The sequence below is a fragment of the Rhinoderma darwinii genome (genome assembly GCF_050947455.1).
Source record: "Rhinoderma darwinii isolate aRhiDar2 chromosome 5 unlocalized genomic scaffold, aRhiDar2.hap1 SUPER_5_unloc_53, whole genome shotgun sequence".
NCBI classification, from domain to species: domain Eukaryota; kingdom Metazoa; phylum Chordata; class Amphibia; order Anura; family Rhinodermatidae; genus Rhinoderma; species Rhinoderma darwinii.
Genome location: NW_027461813.1, coordinates 414,804 through 440,634, shown reverse-complemented (window position 1 = coordinate 440,634; position 25,831 = coordinate 414,804). Strand labels below are relative to the sequence as shown.

At 49.0% G+C, this 25,831-nt stretch overlaps 1 protein-coding gene across 2 annotated transcripts in view; it reads right to left on the bottom strand.

Annotated features, from left to right (window-relative positions):
• Positions 1-25,831, bottom strand: part of SLC52A2 (solute carrier family 52 member 2) — a 96,839-nt gene that overhangs the window by 12,671 nt on the left and 58,337 nt on the right. For both annotated transcript variants that reach the window (XM_075847642.1, XM_075847641.1), the window contains 2 exons: positions 11,733-11,866; positions 7,648-8,497 (listed from right to left, as the gene is read on the bottom strand). In XM_075847642.1, the coding sequence (XP_075703757.1) occupies positions 7,648-8,497; positions 11,733-11,856 (974 nt within the window). In that variant the 5' untranslated portion in view covers positions 11,857-11,866. The remainder of the gene's footprint in view (positions 1-7,647; positions 8,498-11,732; positions 11,867-25,831) is intronic.

The window sequence follows — 25,831 nt, the reverse complement described above, 5'->3', positions numbered from 1 at the left end:
GCCCCCTGTTACTGACATCACTGATATATAATATAATTACACTGTGATCAGACATGAGATCCACACATCTTATATACAGTAACAGCTATTCATCTATTACTACTGACAACCAGCCTGTATATCATGTGTGAGAGGTTGTCACAGCCCCGCCCCCTGTTACTGACATCACTGATATATAATATAATTACACTGTGATCAGACATGAGATCCACACATCTTATATACAGTAACAGCTATTCATCTATTACTACTGACAACCAGCCTGTATATCATGTGTGAGAGGTTGTCACAGCCCCGCCCCCTGTTACTGACATCACTGATATATAATATAATTACACTGTGATCAGACATGAGATCCACACATCTTATATACAGTAACAGCTATTCATCTATTATTACTGACAACCAGCCTGTATATCATGTGTGAGAGGTTGTCACAGCCACGCCCCCTGTTACTGACATCACTGATATATAATATAATTACACTGTGATCAGACATGAGATCCACACATCTTATATACAGTAACAGCTATTCATCTATTACTACTGACAACCTGCCTGTATATCATGTGTGAGAGGTTGTCACAGCCCCGCCCCCTGTTACTGACATCACTGATATATAATATAATTACACTGTGATCAGACATGAGATCCACACATCTTATATACAGTCACAGCTATTCATCTATTACTACTGACAACCAGCCTGTATATCATGTGTGAGAGGTTGTCACAGCCCCGCCCCCTGTTACTGACATCACTGATATCTAATATAATTACATGTGATCAGACATGAGATCCACACATCTTATATACAGTCACAGCTATTCATCTATTACTACTGACAACCAGCCTGTATATCATGTGTGAGAGGTTGTCACAGCCCCGCCCCGTTACTGACATCACTGATATATAATATAATTACATTGTGATCAGACATGAGATCCACACATCTTATATACAGTAACAGCTATTCATCTATTACTACTGACAACCAGCCTGTATATCATGTGTGAGAGGTTGTCACAGCCCCGCCTCCTGTTACTGACATCACTGATATATAATATAATTACACTGTGATCAGACATGAGATCCACACATCTTATATACAGTCACAGCTATTCATCTATTACTACTAACAACCAGCCTGTATATCATGTGTGAGAGGTTGTCACAGCCCCGCCCCCTGTTACTGACAGCCAGCCTGTATATCATGTGTGAGAGGTTGTCACAGCCCCGCCCCCTGTTACTGACATCACTGATATATAATATAATTACATTGTGATCAGACATGAGATCCACACATCTTATATACAGTAACAGCTATTCATCTATTACTACTGACAACCAGCCTGTATATCATGTGTGAGAGGTTGTCACAGCTCCGCCCCCTGTTACTGACATCACTGATATATAATATAATTACACTGTGATCAGACATGAGATCCACACATCTTATATACAGTCACAGCTATTCATCTATTACTACTGACAACCAGCCAGTATATCATGTGTGAGAGGTTGTCACAGCCCCGCCCCCTGTTACTGACATCACTGATATATAATATAATTACACTGTGATCAGACATGAGATCCACACATCTTATATACAGTAACAGCTATTCATCTATTACTACTGACAACCAGCCAGTATATCATGTGTGAGAGGTTGTCACAGCCCCGCCCCCTGTTACTGACATCACTGATATATAATATAATTACACTGTGATCAGACATGAGATCCACACATCTTATATACAGTCACAGCTATTCATCTATTACTACTGACAACCAGCCTGTATATCATGTGTGAGAGGTTGTCACAGCCCCGCCTCCTGTTACTGACATCACTGATATATAATATAATTACACTGTGATCAGACATGAGATCCACACATCTTATATACAGTAACAGCTATTCATCTATTACTACTGACAACCAGCCTGTATATCATGTGTGAGAGGTTGTCACAGCCCCGCCTCCTGTTACTGACATCACTGATATATAATATAATTACACTGTGATCAGACATGAGATCCACACATCTTATATACAGTAACAGCTATTCATCTATTACTACTGACAACCAGCCTGTATATCATGTGTGAGAGGTTGTCACAGCCCCGCCCCCTGTTACTGACATCACTGATATATAATATAATTACACTGTGATCAGACATGAGATCCACACATCTTATATACAGTAACAGCTATTCATCTATTACTACTGACCACCAGCCTGTATATCATGTGTGAGAGGTTGTCACAGCTCCGCCCCCTGTTACTGACATCACTGATATATAATATAATTACATTGTGATCAGACATGAGATCCACACATCTTATATACAGTCACAGCTATTCATCTATTACTACTGACAACCAGCCTGTATATCATGTGTGAGAGGTTGTCACAGCCCCGCCCCCTGTTACTGACATCACTGATATATAATATAATTACACTGTGATCAGACATGAGATCCACACATCTTATATACAGTAACAGCTATTCATCTATTACTACTGACAACCAGCCTGTATATCATGTGTGAGAGGTTGTCACAGCCCCGCCCCCTGTTACTGACATCACTGATATATAATATAATTACACTGTGATCAGACATGAGATCCACACATCTTATATACAGTAACAGCTATTCATCTATTACTACTGACAACCAGCCTGTATATCATGTGCGAGAGGTTGTCACAGCCCCGCCCCCTGTTACTGACATCACTGATATATAATATAATTACACTGTGATCAGACATGAGATCCACACATCTTATATACAGTCACAGCTATTCATCTATTACTACTGACAACCCGCCTGTATATCATGTGTGAGAGGTTGTCACAGCCCCGCCCCCTGTTACTGACATCACTGATATATAATATAATTACACTGTGATCAGACATGAGATCCACACATCTTATATACAGTAACAGCTATTCATCTATTACTACTGACAACCAGCCTGTATATCATGTGTGAGAGGTTGTCACAGCTCCGCCCCCTGTTACTGACATCACTGATATATAATATAATTACATTGTGATCAGACATGAGATCCACACATCTTATATACAGTCACAGCTATTCATCTATTACTACTGACAACCCGCCTGTATATCATGTGTGAGAGGTTGTCACAGCCCCGCCCCGTTACTGACATCACTAATATATAATATAATTACACTGTGATCAGACATGAGATCCACACATCTTATATACAGTAACAGCTATTCATCTATTACTACTGACAACCAGCCTGTATATCATGTGTGAGAGGTTGTCACAGCCCCGCCCCCTGTTACTGACATCACTGATATATAATATAATTACATGTGATCAGACATGAGATCCACACATCTTATATACAGTAACAGCTATTCATCTATTATTACTGACAACCAGCCTGTATACCATGTGTGAGAGGTTGTCACAGCCCCGCCCCCTGTTACTGACATCACTGATATATAATATAATTACACTGTGATCAGACATGAGATCCACACATCTTATATACAGGTCACAGCTATTCATCTATTACTACTGACAACCAGCCTGTATATCATGTGTGAGAGGTTGTCACAGCTCCGCCCCCTGTTACTGACATCACTGATATATAATATAATTACATGTGATCAGACATGAGATCCACACATCTTATATACAGGCACAGCTATTCATCTATTACTACTGACAACCAGCCTGTATATCATGTGAGAGGTTGTCACAGCCCCGCCCCCTGTTACTGACATCACTGATATATAATATAATTACATTGTGATCAGACATGAGATCCACACATCTTATATACAGTAACAGCTATTCATCTATTACTACTGACCACCAGCCTGTATATCATGTGTGAGAGGTTGTCACAGCTCCGCCCCCTGTTACTGACATCACTGATATATAATATAATTACACTGTGATCAGACATGAGATCCACACATCTTATATACAGTAACAGCTATTCATCTATTACTACTGACAACCAGCCTGTATACCATGTGTGAGAGGTTGTCACAGCCCCGCCCCCTGTTACTGACATCACTGATATATAATATAATTACACTGTGATCAGACATGAGATCCACACATCTTATATACAGTAACAGCTATTCATCTATTACTACTGACAACCAGCCAGTATATCATGTGTGAGAGGTTGTCACAGCCCCTCCCCCTGTTACTGACATCACTGATATATAATATAATTACACTGTGATCAGACATGAGATCCACACATCTTATATACAGTCACAGCTATTCATCTATTACTACTGACAACCTGCCTGTATACCATGTGTGAGAGGTTGTCACAGCCCCGCCCCCTGTTACTGACATCACTGATATATAATATAATTACACTGTGATCAGACATGAGATCCACACATCTTATATACAGTAACAGCTATTCATCTATTATTACTGACAACCAGCCTGTATATCATGTGTGAGAGGTTGTCACAGCTCCGCCCCCTGTTACTGACATCACTGATATATAATATAATTACATGTGATCAGACATGAGATCCACACATCTTATATACAGTCACAGCTATTCATCTATTACTACTGACAACCAGCCTGTATATCATGTGTGAGAGGTTGTCACAGCCCCGCCCCCTGATACTGACATCACTGATATATAATATAATTACATTGTGATCAGACATGAGATCCACACATCTTATATACAGTCACAGCTATTCATCTATTACTACTGACAACCAGCCTGTATATCATGTGTGAGAGGTTGTCACAGCTCCGCCCCCTGTTACTGACATCACTGATATATAATATAATTACACTGTGATCAGACATGAGATCCACACATCTTATATACAGTAACAGCTATTCATCTATTACTACTGACAACCAGCCTGTATATCATGTGTGAGAGGTTGTCACAGCCCCGCCCCCTGTTACTGACATCACTGATATATAATATAATTACACTGTGATCAGACATGAGATCCACACATCTTATATACAGTAACAGCTATTCATCTATTACTACTGACAACCAGCCTGTATATCATGTGTGAGAGGTTGTCACAGCCCCGCCCCCTGTTACTGACATCACTGATATATAATATAATTACACTGTGATCAGACATGAGATCCACACATCTTATATACAGTCACAGCTATTCATCTATTACTACTGACAACCAGCCTGTATACCATGTGTGAGAGGTTGTCACAGCCCCGCCCCCTGTTACTGACATCACTGATATATAATATAATTACATTGTGATCAGACATGAGATCCACACATCTTATATACAGTAACAGCTATTCATCTATTACTACTGACCACCAGCCTGTATATCATGTGTGAGAGGTTGTCACAGCTCCGCCCCCTGTTACTGACATCACTGATATATAATATAATTACACTGTGATCAGACATGAGATCCACACATCTTATATACAGTAACAGCTATTCCTCTATTACTACTGACAACCAGCCTGTATATCATGTGTGAGGGGTTGTCACAGCCCCGCCCCCTGTTACTGACATCACTGATATATAATATAATTACATTGTGATCAGACATGAGATCCACACATCTTATATACAGTAATAGCTATTCATCTATTACTACTGACAACCAGCCTGTATATCATGTGTGAGAGGTTGTCACAGCTCCGCCCCCTGTTACTGACATCACTGATATATAATATAATTACATTGTGATCAGACATGAGATCCACACATCTTATATACAGTAACAGCTATTCATCTATTACTACTGACAACCAGCCTGTATACCATGTGTGAGAGGTTGTCACAGCCCCGCCCCCTGTTACTGACATCACTGATATATAATATAATTACACTGTGATCAGACATGAGATCCACACATCTTATATACAGTCACAGCTATTCATCTATTACTACTGACAACCTGCCTGTATACCATGTGTGAGAGGTTGTCACAGCCCCGCCCCCTGTTACTGACATCACTGATATATAATATAATTACACTGTGATCAGACATGAGATCCACACATCTTATATACAGTCACAGCTATTCATCTATTACTACTGACAACCAGCCTGTATATCATGTGTGAGAGGTTGTCACAGCCCCGCCCCCTGATACTGACATCACTGATATATAATATAATTACATTGTGATCAGACATGAGATCCACACATCTTATATACAGTCACAGCTATTCATCTATTACTACTGACAACCAGCCTGTATACCATGTGTGAGAGGTTGTCACAGCCCCGCCCCCTGTTACTGACATCACTGATATATAATATAATTACATGTGATCAGACATGAGATCCACACATCTTATATACAGTAACAGCTATTCATCTATTATTACTGACAACCAGCCTGTATATCATGTGTGAGAGGTTGTCACAGCTCCGCCCCCTGTTACTGACATCACTGATATATAATATAATTACACTGTGATCAGACATGAGATCCACACATCTTATATACAGTCACAGCTATTCATCTATTACTACTGACAACCAGCCTGTATATCATGTGTGAGAGGTTGTCACAGCCCCGCCCCCTATTACTGACATCACTAATATATAATATAATTACACTGTGATCAGACATGAGATCCACACATCTTATATACAGTAACAGCTATTCATCTATTACTACTGACAACCAGCCTGTATATCATGTGAGAGGTTGTCACAGCCCCGCCCCCTGTTACTGACATCACTGATATATAATATAATTACATGTGATCAGACATGAGATCCACACATCTTATATACAGTAACAGCTATTCATCTATTACTACTGACAACCAGCCTGTATATCATGTGTGAGAGGTTGTCACAGCCCCGCCCCCTGTTACTGACATCACTGATATATAATATAATTACACTGTGATCAGACATGAGATCCACACATCTTATATACAGTAACAGCTATTCATCTATTACTACTGACAACCAGCCTGTATATCATGTGTGAGAGGTTGTCACAGCCCCGCCCCCTGTTACTGACATCACTGATATATAATATAATTACACTGTGATCAGACATGAGATCCACACATCTTATATACAGTAACAGCTATTCATCTATTACTACTGACAACCAGCCTGTATATCATGTGTGAGAGGTTGTCACAGCCCCGCCCCCTGTTACTGACATCACTGATATATAATATAATTACATGTGATCAGACATGAGATCCACACATCTTATATACAGTCACAGCTATTCATCTATTACTACTGACAACCAGCCTGTATACCATGTGTGAGAGGTTGTCACAGCCCCGCCCCCTGTTACTGACATCACTGATATATAATATAATTACATTGTGATCAGACATGAGATCCACACATCTTATATACAGTAACAGCTATTCATCTATTACTACTGACAACCAGGCTGTATATCATGTGTGAGAGGTTGTCACAGCCCCGCCCCCTGTTACTGACATCACTGATATATAATATAATTACACTGTGATCAGACATGAGATCCACACATCTTATATACAGTAACAGCTATTCATCTATTACTACTGACAACCAGCCTGTATATCATGTGTGAGAGGTTGTCACAGCCCCGCCCCCTGTTACTGACATCACTGAATAGTCCGCTCCCTTGTGTACCGGTCTCTCACCTGCACAGAACACACATGGCGATGAAGCAGGCGGCTGGATTGGCGATGTTGCTGAGGATTACAGACCAGTGATAGGCGTCCGCTCCATAGGGCAGGCAGCTGTAGGTCTGCACTGAGGGGAGGACCCCATTGGTCAGAGCATTGGACAGTCCCAGTAGGAGCAGCAGGTAGATGTTTCGGGAGGTCCAGAAGGTTGGCTCCTCGGCTGCGTCCTGCGGTTTGTGCTCCGCCGCCCTCAGAGGGTACGAGTCCTCGGAGACATCGGCATCTTGAGGAACATTTGACCCTCCGAGTTCCTGCTCCGACATCTTCTCGACTCTTTCTCGCCAGAATATCAGGATGGTGAATGAGAGCGCGGACACCACCAGAAACGAGAACAAGCCCCAGAAGTAGGAGGTGGCGGAGAAGTTCTCCTGCATGTAGTGGGGTTCACTGCCATTGCTGAACGTGTTATTCCTGCACTCCAGCCGCCCCACTCCCTGGCCCAGAGCCAGCACACAGGGGAAGAGCGCGCTGAGGCCCTGCCCGATGAAGAAGCTGCGCACGTACGGCTGCGGGAAGCTGAACATGAAGGGCAGGAAGGTGACGTTGGACGTGCAGCAGCCCAGCGCCAGCAGATACGCCAGCAGCAGGTAAGGGACACTGTGCTCCTCGCCGGCCACCATGACACGCCGGTCCCAGAACACGGCAAGGAAGGCAGCGGACAGCAGGCTCAGGACATGGATGGAGCGGATCAGCCACGGCTCCGAGATACCACCGGGAGGACAGAAGCGGTGACCCAGAGTGACGGCCAGGGGCCCGATGTTACCCAAGGCAATGAGCACCGTCAGGTAGGCGGGGAGGTTCCATCCTGCGGAAGACAAAGGACAGCCGCTGTAACAATCCGGGGGCTCTGCTGACATACCATCATGTGGACCCCAGAAGAGCCTGAGACGGCAGGGGCCACAGCGCTGATCAATGGGCCTGGACCCAGAACAGTAACAGAATCCCCCGCGGTTCACATACTTTACCAGGCACCGCAGCCCCTCTGCTCTAGGAATCAGTGGGGGTTCCAGCTTACAGATGCCGCAGCTCTAACTGTGCAACAGAGCTCCCACAATGCACTACACTCTGATAACAGCAAACTAGTATAACACGGACTGCAGCTCTGCATGTGACTGGAGTATAAGACATGATGTAACAGTATTACTGTGGCTGCAGCTCTGCATGTGACTGGAGTATAAGAGATAATCTAAACAGTATTACTGTGGCTGCAGCTCTGCATGTGACTGGAGTATAAGACATGATGTAACAGTATTACTGTGGCTGCAGCTCTGCATGTGACTGGAGTATAAGAGATAATCTAAACAGTATTACTGTGGCTGCAGCTCTGCATGTGACTGGAGTATAAGACATGATGTAACAGTATTACTGTGGCTGCAGCTCTGCATGTGACTGGAGTATAAGAGATAATCTAAACAGTATTACTGTGGCTGCAGCTCTGCATGTGACTGGAGTATAAGACATGATGTAACAGTATTACTGTGGCTGCAGCTCTGCATGTGACTGGAGTATAAGACATGATGTAACAGTATTACTGTGGCTGCAGCTCTGCATGTGACTGGAGTATAAGACATGATGTAACAGTATTACTGTGGCTGCAGCTCTGCATGTGACTGGAGTATAAGAGATAATCTAAACAGTATTACTGTGGCTGCAGCTCTGCATGTGACTGGAGTATAAGACATGATGTAACAGTATTACTGTGGCTGCAGCTCTGCATGTGACTGGAGTATAAGACATGATGTAACAGTATTACTGTGGCTACAGCTCTGCATGTGACTGGAGTATAAGACATGATGTAACAGTATTACTGTGGCTGCAGCTCTGCATGTGACTGGAGTGTAAACATGATGTAACAGTAGAACTGTGTGTGCAGCTCTGGATGTGACTGGAGTAAAGGACATATTTCATAGATACGGAGGGCGCATTTCCGCAGGCAATGTTTCCGCTCCCGCGAGCCTTTCTCACGCTGTGATTGGAGCGGAGGCGTTGTACGGGTGCTGCCTCCGTTTCTATTAATTTTGCAGCACCATAAAGCAAAGAATAAACCTTTCCCTGTGTCTGTTATTTGGCGCACAGGACGGAGTTCTCAGGACGCTGCGCCCTCAGCTCTGTATATGAGCCGTCCATTACTACACATCCCACTAGTAATAATGTGTCACCATCTAGTGGCCACTGGCCTGCACTGCACATCCATCATACATGGGCTTACCAATCGTGCGAGGGGCATTAACGGAGGGGCATTGATAGAGGGGCATTGATAGAGGGGCATTGATAGAGGGGCATTGATAGAGGGGCATTGACAGAGGGGCATTGATGGAGGGACATTGATGGAGGAGCATTGATGGAGGAGCATTGATGGGGAGGCATTGACGGAGGGGCATTGACAGAGGGGCATTGACGGAGGGGCATTGACGGAGGGGCATTGACGGAGGGGAATTGACGGAGGAGCATTGACGGAGGAGCATTGACAGAGGGGCATTGACAGAGGGGCATTGATAGAGGGGCATTGATAGAGGGGCATTGATAGAGGGGCATTGACAGAGGAGCATTGATAGAGGGGCATTGATAGAGGGGCATTGATAGAGGGGCATTGACAGAGGGGCATTGATAGAGGGGCATTGATAGAGGAGCATTGACAGAGGGGCATTGATAGAGGGGCATTGATAGAGGGGCATTGACAGAGGGGCATTGATAGAGGGGCATTGATAGAGGGGCATTGATAGAGGGGCATTGACGGAGGGGCATTGATAGAGGGGCATTGATAGAGGGGCATTGACGGAGGGGCATTGATAGAGGGGCATTGATAGAGGGGCATTGACGGAGGGGCATTGACGGAGGGGCATTGACAGAGGGGCATTGATAGAGGGGCATTGACGGAGGGGAATTGACGGAGGAGCATTGACAGAGGGGCATTGACAGAGGGGCATTGATAGAGGGGCATTGATAGAGGGGCATTGATAGAGGGGCATTGACAGAGGAGCATTGACGGAGGGGCATTGACGGAGGGGCATTGATAGAGGGGCATTGACGGAGGGGAATTGACGGAGGGGCATTGATAGAGGGGAATTGATAGAGGGGCATTGATAGAGGGGCATTGATAGAGGGGCATTGATAGAGGGGCATTGATAGAGGGGCATTGATAGAGGGGCATTGATAGAGGGGCATTGACAGAGGGGCATTGATAGAGGGGCATTGATGGAGGAGCATTGACAGAGGGGCATTGACAGAGGGGCATTGACAGAGGGGCATTGACAGAGGGGCATTGATAGAGGGGCATTGATAGAGGGGCATTGACAGAGGGGCATTGATAGAGGGGCATTGATAGAGGGGCATTAATAGAGGGGCATTGATAGAGGGGCATTGATAGAGGGGCATTGATAGAGGGGCATTGATAGAGGGGAATTAACGGAGGGGAATTAACGGAGGGGCATTGACGGAGGGGCATTGACGGAGGGGCATCAATGGATGGGAATTAACGGAGGGGTATTGACGGAGGGGCATTGACGGAGGGGCATTGACGGAGGGGCATTGACGGAGGGGCATTGATGGAAGGGGCATCGACGGAGGGGCATCAACGGAGGGGAATTAACGGAAAGGCATTGACGGAGGGGCATTGACGGAGGGGCATTGACGGAGGGGCATCGACGGAGGGGCATTGACGGAGGGGCATTGATGGGGGGGCATTGATGGAGGGGCATTGATGGCGGGGAGTTGACGGAGGGGCATTGACGGAGGGGCATTGACGGAGGGGCATTGATGGCGGGGCATTGACGGAGGGGCATTGATGGCGGGGCATTGACGGAGGGGCATTGACCACTAGGCCCCTCTATCTCCCTGGCAGCCAATAGAGGGCCGATCCCCTAGAATCCAGACTTGGAGACAGTCAGCGATCAGCAGAGTTACGTCCATGATGTGAACGTTGCTCTTGGCGTCTTGTGATCTCCTCGTCAGTATTGGGTCAGTGTCCCGATCACCACGGTCCATACAATCACCGCCCGCCAGGGGCAGCACACGGGCGGCTCACGTATCTCTATCATTACCTTCAGGAAGCTCCTTCACAACTACAGGAAACTCCACCCACAAGGAGTTTACAGACACCCAGGAACCCATCCCAAAGAGGGCGACGAGGGCGTGCGTGACGAGGGAGCGGCCGGTCACCTCCATGTTCTCAGCTCTGCGGACAGGAAACAAAACAGACGTCACGTGTATGAAGAAGACATCCCGAATAATGAGCTGTGCCCCCTACCGAGACCTCACCTCTACATGGCCCCCAAACATAAGCTGTGCCCCCTACCGTGACCTCACCTCTATATAACCCCCAAACATAAGATGTGCCCCCTACCGAGACCTCACCTCTATATAACCCCCAAACATAAGCTGTGCCCCCTACCGAGACCTCACCTCTATATAACCCCCAAACACAAGCTGTGCCCCCTACCGAGACCTCACCTCTATATAACCCCCAAACATAACCTGTGCCCCCTACCGAGACCTCACCTCTATATAACCCCCAAACATAACCTGTGCCCCCTACCGAGACCTCACCTCTATATAACCCCCAAACACAAGCTGTGCCCCCTACCGAGACCTCACCTCTACATGGCCCCCAAACACAAGCTGTGCCCCCTACCGAGACCTCACCTCTACATGGCCCCCAAACACAAGCTGTGCCCCCTACCGAGACCTCACCTCTATATAACCCCCAAACATAAGCTGTGCCCCCTACCGAGACCTCACCTCTATATAACCCCCAAACATAACCTGTGCCCCCTACCAAGACCTCACCTCTATATAACCCCCAAACACAAGCTGTGCCCCCTACCGAGACCTCACCTCTATATAACCCCCAAACACAAGCTGTGCCCCCTACCGAGACCTCACCTCTATATAACCCCCAAACATAAGCTGTGCCCCCTACCGAGACCTCACCTCTATATAACCCCCAAACATAACCTGTGCCCCCTACCAAGACCTCACCTCTATATAACCCCCAAACACAAGCTGTGCCCCCTACCGAGACCTCACCTCTATATAACCCCCAAACATAACCTGTGCCCCCTACCAAGACCTCACCTCTATATAACCCCCAAACACAAGCTGTGCCCCCTACCGAGACCTCACCTCTATATAACCCCCAAACACAAGCTGTGCCCCCTACCGAGACCTCACCTCTATATAACCCCCAAACACAAGCTGTGCCCCCTACCGAGACCTCACCTCTATATAACCCCCAAACATAAGCTGTGCCCCCTACCGAGACCTCACCTCTATATAACCCCCAAACATAACCTGTGCCCCCTACCAAGACCTCACCTCTATATAACCCCCAAACACAAGCTGTGCCCCCTACCGAGACCTCACCTCTATATAACCCCCAAACACAAGCTGTGCCCCCTACCGAGACCTCACCTCTATATAACCCCCAAACACAAGCTGTGCCCCCTACCGAGACCTCACCTCTATATAACCCCCAAACATAAGCTGTGCCCCCTACCGAGACCTCACCTCTATATAACCCCCAAACATAAGCTGTGCCCCCTACCGAGACCTCACCTCTATATAACCCCCAAACACAAGCTGTGCCCCCTACCGAGACCTCACCTCTATATAACCCCCAAACACAAGCTGTGCCCCCTACCGAGACCTCACCTCTATATAACCCCCAAACATAAGCTGTGCCCCCTACCGAGACCTCACCTCTATATAACCCCCAAACACAAGCTGTGCCCCCTACCGAGACCTCACCTCTATATAACCCCCAAACACAAGCTGTGCCCCCTACCGAGACCTCACCTCTATATAACCCCCAAACACAAGCTGTGCCCCCTACCGAGACCTCACCTCTATATAACCCCCAAACATAAGATGTGCCCCCTACCGAGACCTCACCTCTATATAACCCCCAAACATAAGATGTGCCCCCTACCGAGACCTCACCTCTATATAACCCCCAAACACAAGCTATGCCCCCTACCGAGACCTCACCTCTATATAACCCCCAAACATAAGATGTGCCCCCTACCGAGACCTCACCTCTATATAACCCCCAAACATAACCTGTGCCCCCTACCGAGACCTCACCTCTATATAACCCCCAAACACAAGCTGTGCCCCCTACCGAGACCTCACCTCTATATAACCCCCAAACACAAGCTGTGCCCCCTACCGAGACCTCACCTCTATATAACCCCCAAACACAAGCTGTGCCCCCTACCGAGACCTCACCTCTATATAACCCCCAAACATAACCTGTGCCCCCTACCGAGACCTCACCTCTATATAACCCCCAAACACAAGCTGCGCCCCCTACCGAGACCTCACCTCTATATAACCCCCAAACATAACCTGTGCCCCCTACCGAGACCTCACCTCTATATAACCCCCAAACACAAGCTGTGCCCCCTACCGAGACCTCACCTCTATATAACCCCCAAACATAACCTGTGCCCCCTACCGAGACCTCACCTCTATATAACCCCCAAACACAAGCTGTGCCCCCTACCGAGACCTCACCTCTATATAACCCCCAAACACAAGCTGTGCCCCCTACCGAGACCTCACCTCTATATAACCCCCAAACATAACCTGTGCCCCCTACCGAGACCTCACCTCTACATGGCCCCCAAACACAAGCTGTGCCCCTACCGAGACCTCACCTCTATATAACCCCCAAACATAAGCTGTGCCCCCTACCGAGACCTCACCTCTACATGGCCCCCAAACACAAGCTGTGCCCCCTACCGAGACCTCACCTCTATATAACCCCCAAATATAACCTGTGCCCCCTACCGAGACCTCACCTCTATATAACCCCCAAACACAAGCTGTGCCCCCTACCGAGACCTCACCACTATATAACCCCCAAATATAAGCTGTGCCCCCTACCGAGACCTCACCTCTATATAACCCCCAAACACAAGCTGTGCCCCCTACCGAGACCTCACCTCTATATAACCCCCAAACATAAGATGTGCCCCCTACCGAGACCTCACCTCTATATAACCCCCAAACATAAGATGTGCCCCCTACCGAGACCTCACCTCTATATAACCCCCAAACATAAGCTGTGCCCCCTACCGAGACCTCACCTCTATATAACCCCCAAACATAACCTGTGCCCCCTACCGAGACCTCACCTCTATATAACCCCCAAACATAAGCTGTGCCCCCTACCGAGACCTCACCTCTACATGGCCCCCAAACATAACCTGTGCCCCCTACCGAGACCTCACCTCTATATAACCCCCAAACACAAGCTGTGCCCCCTACCGAGACCTCACCTCTATATAACCCCCAAACATAACCTGTGCCCCCTACCGAGACCTCACCTCTATATAACCCCCAAACATAAGCTGTGCCCCTACCGAGACCTCACCTCTATATAACCCCCAAACATAACCTGTGCCCCCTACCGAGACCTCACCTCTATATAACCCCCAAACATAAGCTGTGCCCCCTACCGAGACCTCACCTCTACATGGCCCCCAAACACAAGCTGTGCCCCCTACCGAGACCTCACCTCTATATAACCCCCAAACATAACCTGTGCCCCCTACCGAGACCTCACCTCTATATAACCCCCAAACATAAGCTGTGCCCCCTACCGAGACCTCACCTCTATATAACCCCCAAACACAAGCTGTGCCCCCTACCGAGACCTCACCTCTATATAACCCCCAAACACAAGCTGTGCCCCCTACCGAGACCTCACCTCTATATAACCCCCAAACATAACCTGTGCCCCCTACCGAGACCCCACCTCTATATAACCCCCAAACATAACCTGTGCCCCCTACCGAGACCTCACCTCTATATAACCCCCAAACATAACCTGTGCCCCCTACCAAGACCTCACCTCTATATAACCCCCAAACATAACCTGTGCCCCCTACCGAGACCTCACCTCTATATAACCCCCAAACACAAGCTGTGCCCCCTACCGAGACCTCTCCTCTATATAACCCCCAAACACAAGCTGTGCCCCCTACCGAGACCTCACCTCTATATAACCCCCAAACACAAGCTGTGCCCCCTACCGAGACCTCACCTCTATATAACCCCCAAATATAACCTGTGCCCCCTACCGAGACCTCACCTCTATATAACCCCCAAACATAAGCCGTGCCCCCTACCGAGACCTCACCTCTATATAACCCCCAAACATAAGCTGTGCCCCCTACCGAGACCTCACCTCTATATAACCCCCAAACACAAGCTGTGCCCCCTACCGAGACCTCACCTCTATATAACCCCCAAACACAAGCTGTGCCCCCTACCGAGACCTCACCTCTATATAACCCCCAAACATAAGCTGTGCGCCCTACCGAGACCTCACCTCTATATAACCCCCAAACATAAGATGTGCCCCCTACCGAGACCTCACCTCTATATAACCCCCAAACATAAGCTGTGCCCCCTACCGAGACCTCACCTCTATATAACCCCCAAACATAAGCTGTGCCCCCTACCGAGACCTCACCTCTACATAACCCCCAAACACAAGCTGTGCCCCCTACCGAGACCTCACCTCTATATAACCCCCAAACATAACCTGTGCCCCCTACCGAGACCTCACCTCTATATAACCCCCAAACACAAGCTGTGCCCCCTACCGAGACCTCACCTCTATATAACCCCCAAACATAACCTGTGCCCCCTACCGAGACCTCACCTCTATATAACCCCCAAACATAAGCCGTGCCCCCTACCAAGACCTCACCTCTATATAACCCCCAAACATAAGCTGTGCCCCCTACCGAGACCTCACCTCTATATAACCCCCAAACATAAGCTGTGCCCCCTACCGAGACCTCACCTCTATATAACCCCCAAACATAACCTATGCCCCCTACCGAGACCTCACCTCTATATAACCCCCAAACATAACCTACCCCCTACCGAGACCTCACCTCTATATAACCCCCAAACATAACCTGTGCCCCCTACCGAGACCTCACCTCTATATAACCCCCAAACATAACCTGTGCCCCCTACCGAGACCTCACCTCTATATAACCCCCAAACACAAGCTGTGCCCCCTACCGAGACCTCACCTCTATATAACCCCCAAACACAAGCTGTGCCCCCTACCGAGACCTCACCTCTATATAACCCCCAAACATAACCTGTGCCCCCTACCGAGACCTCACCTCTATATAACCCCCAAACACAAGCTGTGCCCCCTACCGAGACCTCACCTCTATATAACCCCCAAACATAACCTGTGCCCCCTACCGAGACCTCACCTCTATATAACCCCCAAACACAAGCTGTGCCCCCTACCGAGACCTCACCTCTATATAACCCCCAAACATAAGCTGTGCGCCCTACCGAGACCTCACCTCTATATAACCCCCAAACATAACCTGTGCCCCCTACCGAGACCTCACCTCTATATAACCCCCAAACATAAGCTGTGCCCCCTACCGAGACCTCACCTCTATATAGCCCCCAAACATAACCTGTGCCCCCTACCGAGACCTCACCTCTATATAACCCCCAAACACAAGCTGTGCCCCCTACCGAGACCTCACCTCTATATAACCCCCAAACATAAGCTGTGCCCCCTACCGAGACCTCACCTCTATATAACCCCCAAACACAAGCTGTGCCCCCTACCGAGACCTCACCTCTATATAACCCCCAAACACAAGCCGTGCCCCCTACCGAGACCTCACCTCTATATAACCCCCAAACATAAGCTGTGCCCCCTACCGAGACCTCACCTCTATATAACCCCCAAACATAACCTGTGCCCCCTACCGAGACCTCACCTCTATATAACCCCCAAACACAAGCTGTGCCCCCTACCGAGACCTCACCTCTATATAACCCCCAAACATAACCTGTGCCCCCTACCGAGACCTCACCTCTATATAGCCCCCAAACACAAGCTGTGCCCCCTACCGAGACCTCACCTCTATATAACCCCCAAACACAAGCCGTGCCCCCTACCGAGACCTCACCTCTATATAACCCCCAAACATAAGATGTGCCCACTACCGAGACCTCACCTCTATATAACCCCCAAACATAAGCTGTGCCCCCTACCGAGACCTCACCTCTATATAACCCCCAAACATAACCTGTGCCCCCTACAGAGACCTCACCTCTATATAACCCCCAAACATAAGATGTGCCCCCTACCGAGACCTCACCTCTATATAACCCCCAAACACAAGCTGTGCCCCCTACCGAGACCTCACCTCTATATAACCCCCAAACACAAGCTGTGCCCCCTACCGAGACCTCACCTCTATATAACCCCCAAACATAAGATGTGCCCCCTACCGAGACCTCACCTCTACATAACCCCCAAACATAAGCTGTGCCCCCTACCGAGACCTCACCTCTATATAACCCCCAAACACAAGCTGTGCCCCCTACCGAGACCTCACCTCTATATAACCCCCAAACATAAGCTGTGCCCCCTACCGAGACCTCACCTCTATATAACCCCCAAACATAAGCTGTGCCCCCTACCGAGACCTCACCTCTATATAACCCCCAAACACAAGCTGTGCCCCCTACCGAGACCTCACCTCTATATAACCCCCAAACACAAGCTGTGCCCCCTACCGAGACCTCACCTCTATATAACCCCCAAACATAACCTACACCCTACCGAGACCTCACCTCTATATAACCCCCAAACATAACCTGTGCCCCCTACCGAGACCTCACCTCTATATAACCCCCAAACATAAGCTGTGCCCCCTACCGAGACCTCACCTCTATATAACCCCCAAACATAAGCTGTGCCCCCTACCGAGACCTCACCTCTATATAACCCCCAAACATAAGCTGCGCCCCCTACCGAGACCTCACCTCTATATAACCCCCAAACATAAGCTGTGCCCCCTACCGAGACCTCACCTCTATATAACCCCCAAACATAAGCTGTGCCCCCTACCGAGACCTCACCTCTATATAACCCCCAAACATAAGCTGTGCCCCCTACCGAGACCTCACCTCTATATAACCCCCAAACATAACCTGTGCCCCCTACCGAGACCTCACCTCTATATAACCCCCAAACATAACCTGTGCCCCCTACCGAGACCTCACCTCTATATAACCCCCAAACATAACCTGTGCCCCCTACCGAGACCTCACCTCTATATAACCCCCAAACACAAGCTGTGCCCCCTACCGAGACCTCACCTCTATATAACCCCCAAACATAACCTGTGCCCCCTACCGAGACCTCACCTCTATATAACCCCCAAACATAAGCTGTGCCCCCTACCGAGACCTCACCTCTATATAACCCCCAAACATAACCTGTGCCCCCTACCGAGACCTCACCTCTATATAACCCCCAAACATAACCTGTGCCCCCTACCGAGACCTCACCTCTATATAACCCCCAAACATAAGCTGTGCCCCCTACCGAGACCTCACCTCTATATAACCCCCAAACACAAGCTGTGCCCCCTACCGAGACCTCACCTCTATATAACCCCCAAACATAAGATGTGCCCCCTACCGAGACCTCACCTCTATATAACCCCCAAACATAAGCTGTGCCCCCTACCGAGACCTCACCTCTATACAACCCCCAAACATAACCTGTGCCCCCTACAGAGACCTCACCTCTATATAACCCCCAAACATAAGATGTGCCCCCTACCGAGACCTCACCTCTATATAACCCCCAAACATAACCTGTGCCCCCTACCGAGACCTCACCTCTATATAACCCCCAAACATAACCTGTGCCCCCTACCGAGACCTCACCTCTATATAACCCCCAAACATAAGCTGTGCCCCCTACCGAGACCTCACCTCTATATAACCCCCAAACACAAGCTGTGCCCCCTACCGAGACCTCACCTCTATATAACCCCCAAACACAACCTGTGCCCCCTACCGAGACCTCACCTCTATATAACCCCCAAACATAAGATGTGCCCCCTACCGAGACCTCACCTCTATATAACCCCCAAACATAAGCTGTGCCCCCTACCGAGACCTCACCTCTATATAACCCCCAAACATAACCTGTGCCCCCTACCGAGACCTCACCTCTATATAACCCCCAAACATAAGCTGTGCCCCCTACCGAGACCTCACCTCTATATAACCCCCAAACACAAGCTGTGCCCCCTACCGAGACCTCACCTCTATATAACCCCCAAACATAACCTGTGCCCCCTACCGAGACCTCACCTCTATATAACCCCCAAACATAAGATGTGCCCCCTACCGAGACCTCACCTCTATATAACCCCCAAACATAAGATGTGCCCCCTACCGAGACCTCACCTCTATATAACCCCCAAACACAAGCTGTGCCCCCTACCGAGACCTCACCTCTATATAACCCCCAAACATAACCTGTGCCCCCTACCGAGACCTCACCTCTATATAACCCCCAAACATAAGCTGTGCCCCCTACCGAGACCTCACCTCTATATAACCCCCAAACATAACCTGTGCCCCCTACCGAGACCTCACCTCTATATAACCCCCAAACATAACCTGTGCCCCCTACCGAGACCTCACCTCTATATAACCCCCAAACATAAGCTGTGCCCCCTACCGAGACCTCACCTCTATATAACCCCCAAACACAAGCTGTGCCCCCTACCGAGACCTCACCTCTATATAACCCCCAAACATAAGATGTGCCCCCTACCGAGACCTCACCTCTATATAACCCCCAAACATAAGCTGTGCCCCCTACCGAGACCTCACCTCTATACAACCCCCAAACATAACCTGTGCCCCCTACAGAGACCTCACCTCTATATAACCCCCAAACATAAGATGTGCCCCCTACCGAGACCTCACCTCTATATAACCCCCAAACATAACCTGTGCCCCCTACCGAGACCTCACCTCTATATAACCCCCAAACATAACCTGTGCCCCCTACCGAGACCTCACCTCTATATAACCCCCAAACATAAGCTGTGCCCCCTACCGAGACCTCACCTCTATATAGTCCCCAAACACAAGCTGTGCCCCCTACGAGACCTCACCTCTATATAACCCCAAACATAAGCTGTGCCCCCTACCGAGACCTCACCTCTATATAACCCCCAAACATAAGCTGTGCCCCCTACCAAGACCTCACCTCTATATAACCCCCAAACATAAGATGTGCCCCCTACCGAGACCTCACCTCTATATAACCCCCAAACATAACCTGTGCCCCCTACCGAGACCTCACCTCTATATAACCCCCAAACACAAGCTGTGCCCCCTACCGAGACCTCACCTCTATATAACCCCCAAACATAACCTGTGCCCCCTACCGAGACCTCACCTCTATATAACCCCCAAACACAAGCTGTGCCCCCTACCGAGACCTCACCTCTATATAACCCCCAAACACAAGCTGTGCCCCCTACCGAGACCTCACCTCTATATAACCCCCAAACATAAGCTGTGCCCCCTACCGAGACCTCACCTCTATATAACCCCCAAACATAAGCCGTGCCCCCTACCAAGACCTCACCTCTATATAACCCCCAAACATAAGCTGTGCCCCCTACCGAGACCTCACCTCTATATAACCCCCAAACATAAGCTGTGCCCCCTACCGAGACCTCACCTCTATATAACCCCCAAACACAAGCTGTGCCCCCTACCGAGACCTCACCTCTATATAACCCCCAAACATAAGCTGTGCCCCCTACCGAGACCTCACCTCTATATAACCCCCAAACATAAGCTGTGCCCCCTACCGAGACCTCACCTCTATATAACCCCCAAACACAAGCTGTGCCCCCTACCGAGACCTCACCTCTATATAACCCCCAAACATAACCTACCCCCTACCGAGACCTCACCACTATATAACCCCCAAACATAAGATGTGCCCCCTACCGAGACCTCACCTCTATATAACCCCCAAACACAAGCTATGCCCCCTACCGAGACCTCACCTCTATATAACCCCCAAACACAAGCTGTGCCCCCTACCGAGACCTCACCTCTATATAACCCCCAAACACAAGCTGTGCCCCCTACCGAGACCTCACCTCTATATAACCCCCAAACATAACCTGTGCCCCCTACCGAGACCTCTCCTCTATATAACCCCCAAACACAAGCTGTGCCCCCTACCGAGACCTCACCTCTATATAACCCCCAAACATAAGCTGTGCCCCCTACCGAGACCTCACCTCTATATAACCCCCAAACATAAGCTGTGCCCCCTACCGAGACCTCACCTCTATATAACCCCCAAACATAACCTGTGCCCCCTACCGAGACCTCACCTCTATATAACCCCCAAACATAAGCTGTGCCCCCTACCGAGACCTCACCTCTATATAACCCCCAAACATAAGCTGTGCCCCCTACCGAGACCTCACCTCTATATAACCCCCAAACATAAGATGTGCCCCCTACCGAGACCTCACCTCTATATAACCCCCAAACATAACCTGTGCCCCCTACCGAGACCTCACCTCTATATAACCCCCAAACATAAGCTGTGCCCCCTACCGAGACCTCACCTCTATATAACCCCCAAACATAAGCTGTGCCCCCTACCGAGACCTCACCTCTATATAACCCCCAAACATAACCTGTGCCCCCTACCGAGACCTCACCTCTATATAACCCCCAAACATAAGCTGTGCCCCCTACCGAGACCTCACCTCCATATAACCCCCAAACACAAGCTGTGCCCCCTACCGAGACCTCACCTCTATATAACCCCCAAACATAACCTGTGCCCCCTACCGAGACCTCACCTCTATATAACCCCCAAACATAAGCTGTGCCCCCTACCGAGACCTCACCTCTATATAACCCCCAAGCATAACCTGTGCCCCCTACCGAGACCTCACCTCTATATAACCCCCAAACACAAGCTGTGCCCCCTACCGAGACCTCACCTCTATATAGCCCCCAAACACAAGCTGTGCCCCCTACCGAGACCTCACCTCTATATAACCCCCAAACATAACCTACCCCCTACCGAGACCTCACCTCTATATAACCCCCAAACATAAGATGTGCCCCCTACCGAGACCTCACCTCTATATAACCCCCAAACATAAGATGTGCCCCCTACCAAGACCTCACCTCTATATAACCCCCAAACATAAGCTGTGCCCCCTACCGAGACCTCACCTCTATATAGCCCCCAAACATATGCTGTGCCCCCTACCGAGACCTCACCTCTATATAACCCCCAAACATAACCTGTGCCCCCTACCGAGACCTCACCTCTATATAACCCCCAAACACAAGCTGTGCCCCCTACCGAGACCTCACCTCTATATAACCCCCAAACATAAGATGTGCCCCCTACCGAGACCTCACCTCTATATAACCCCCAAACACAAGCTGTGCCCCCTACCGAGACCTCACCTCTATATAACCCCCAAACACAAGCTGTGCCCCCTACCGAGACCTCTCCTCTATATAACCCCCAAACATAAGATGTGCCCCCTACCGAGACCTCACCTCTATATAACCCCCAAACATAACCTGTGCCCCCTACCGAGACCTCACCTCTATATAACCCCCAAACATAAGATGTGCCCCTTACCGAGACCTCACCTCTATATAACCCCCAAACATAAGATGTGCCCCCTACCGAGACCCCACCTCTATATAACCCCTAAACACAAGCTGTGCCCCCTACCGAGACCTCACCTCTATATAACCCCCAAACACAAGCTGTGCCCCCTACCGAGACCTCACCTCTATATAACCCCCAAACATAAGATGTGCCCCCTACCGAGACCTCACCTCTATATAACCCCCAAACATAAGATGTGCCCCCTACCGAGACCTCACCTCTATATAACCCCCAAACATAAGATGTGCCCCCTACCGAGACCTCACCTCTATATAACCCCCAAACATAAGCTGTGCCCCCTACCGAGACCTCACCTCTATATAACCCCCAAACATAAGATGTGCCCCCTACCGAGACCTCACCTCTATATAACCCCCAAACATAACCTGTGCCCCCTACCGAGACCTCACCTCTATATAACCCCCAAACATAAGCTGTGCCCCCTACCGAGACCTCACCTCTATATAACCCCCAAACATAAGCTGTGCCCCCTACCGAGACCTCACCTCTATATAACCCCCAAACACAAGCTGTGCCCCCTACCGAGACCTCACCTCTATATAACCCCCAAACATAACCTGTGCCCCCTACCGAGACCTCACCTCTATATAACCCCCAAACATAAGATGTGCCCCCTACCGAGACCTCACCTCTATATAACCCCCAAACATAAGATGTGCCCCCTACCGAGACCTCACCTCTATATAACCCCCAAACATAAGATGTGCCCCCTACCGAGACCTCACCTCTATATAACCCCCAAACATAAGCTGTGCCCCCTACCGAGACCTCACCTCTATATAACCCCCAAACATAAGATGTGCCCCCTACCGAGACCTCACCTCTATATAACCCCCAAACATAACCTGTGCCCCCTACCGAGACCTCACCTCTATATAACCCCCAAACATAAGCTGTGCCCCCTACCGAGACCTCACCTCTATATAACCCCCAAACATAAGCTGTGCCCCCTACCGAGACCTCACCTCTATATAACCCCCAAACACAAGCTGTGCCCCCTACCGAGACCTCACCTCTATATAACCCCCAAACATAACCTGTGCCCCCTACCGAGACCTCACCTCTATATAACCCCCAAACATAAGATGTGCCCCCTACCGAGACCTCACCTCTATATAACCCCCAAACATAAGATGTGCCCCCTACCGAGACCTCACCTCTATATAACCCCCAAACACAAGCTGTGCCCCCTACCGAGACCTCACCTCTATATAACCCCCAAACACAAGCTGTGCCCCCTACCGAGACCTCACCTCTATATAACCCCCAAACATAAGCTGTGCCCCCTACCGAGACCTCACCTCTATATAACCCCCAAACATAACCTGTGCCCCCTACCGAGACCTCACCTCTATATAACCCCCAAACACAAGCTGTGCCCCCTACCGAGACCTCACCTCTATATAACCCCCAAACATAACCTGTGCCCCCTACCGAGACCTCACCTCTATATAACCCCCAAACATAAGATGTGCCCCCTACCGAGACCTCACCTCTATATAACCCCCAAACACAAGATGTGCCCCCTACCGAGACCTCACCTCTATATAACCCCCAAACATAAGATGTGCCCCCTACCGATACCTCACCTCTATATAACCCCCAAACACAAGCTGTGCCCCCTACCGAGACCTCACCTCTATATAACCCCCAAACATAAGATGTGCCCCCTACCGAGACCTCACCTCTATATAACCCCCAAACACAAGCTGTGCCCCCTACCGAGACCTCACATCTATATAACCCCCAAACATAAGCTGTGCCCCCTACCGAGACCTCACCTCTATATAACCCCCAAACATAAGATGTGCCCCCTACCGAGACCTCACCTCTATATAACCCCCAAACACAAGCTGTGCCCCCTACCGAGACCTCACATCTATATAACCCCCAAACATAAGATGTGCCCCCTACCGAGACCTCACCTCTATATAACCCCCAAACATAAGATGTGCCCCCTACCGAGACCTCACCTCTATATAACCCCCAAACACAAGCTGTGCCCCCTACCGAGACCTCACCTCTATATAACCCCCAAACATAACCTGTACCCCCTACCGAGACCTCACCTCTATATAACCCCCAAACACAAGCTGTGCCCCCTACCGAGACCTCACCTCTATATAACCCCCAAACATAAGCTGTGCCCCCTACCGAGACCTCACCTCTATATAACCCCCAAACATAACCTGTGCCCCCTACCGAGACCTCACCTCTATATAACCCCCAAACACAAGCTGTGCCCCCTACCGAGACCTCACCTCTATATAACCCCCAAACACAAGCTGTGCCCCCTACCGAGACCTCACCTCTATATAACCCCCAAACACAAGCTGTGCCCCCTACCGAGACCTCACCTCTATATAACCCCAAAACATAACCTGTGCCCCCTACCGAGACCTCACCTCTATATAACCCCCAAACATAACCTGTGCCCCCTACCGAGACCTCACCTCTATATAACCCCCAAACACAAGCTGTGCCCCCTACCGAGACCTCACCTCTATATAACCCCCAAACATAACCTGTGCCCCCTACCGAGACCTCACCTCTATATAACCCCCAAACATA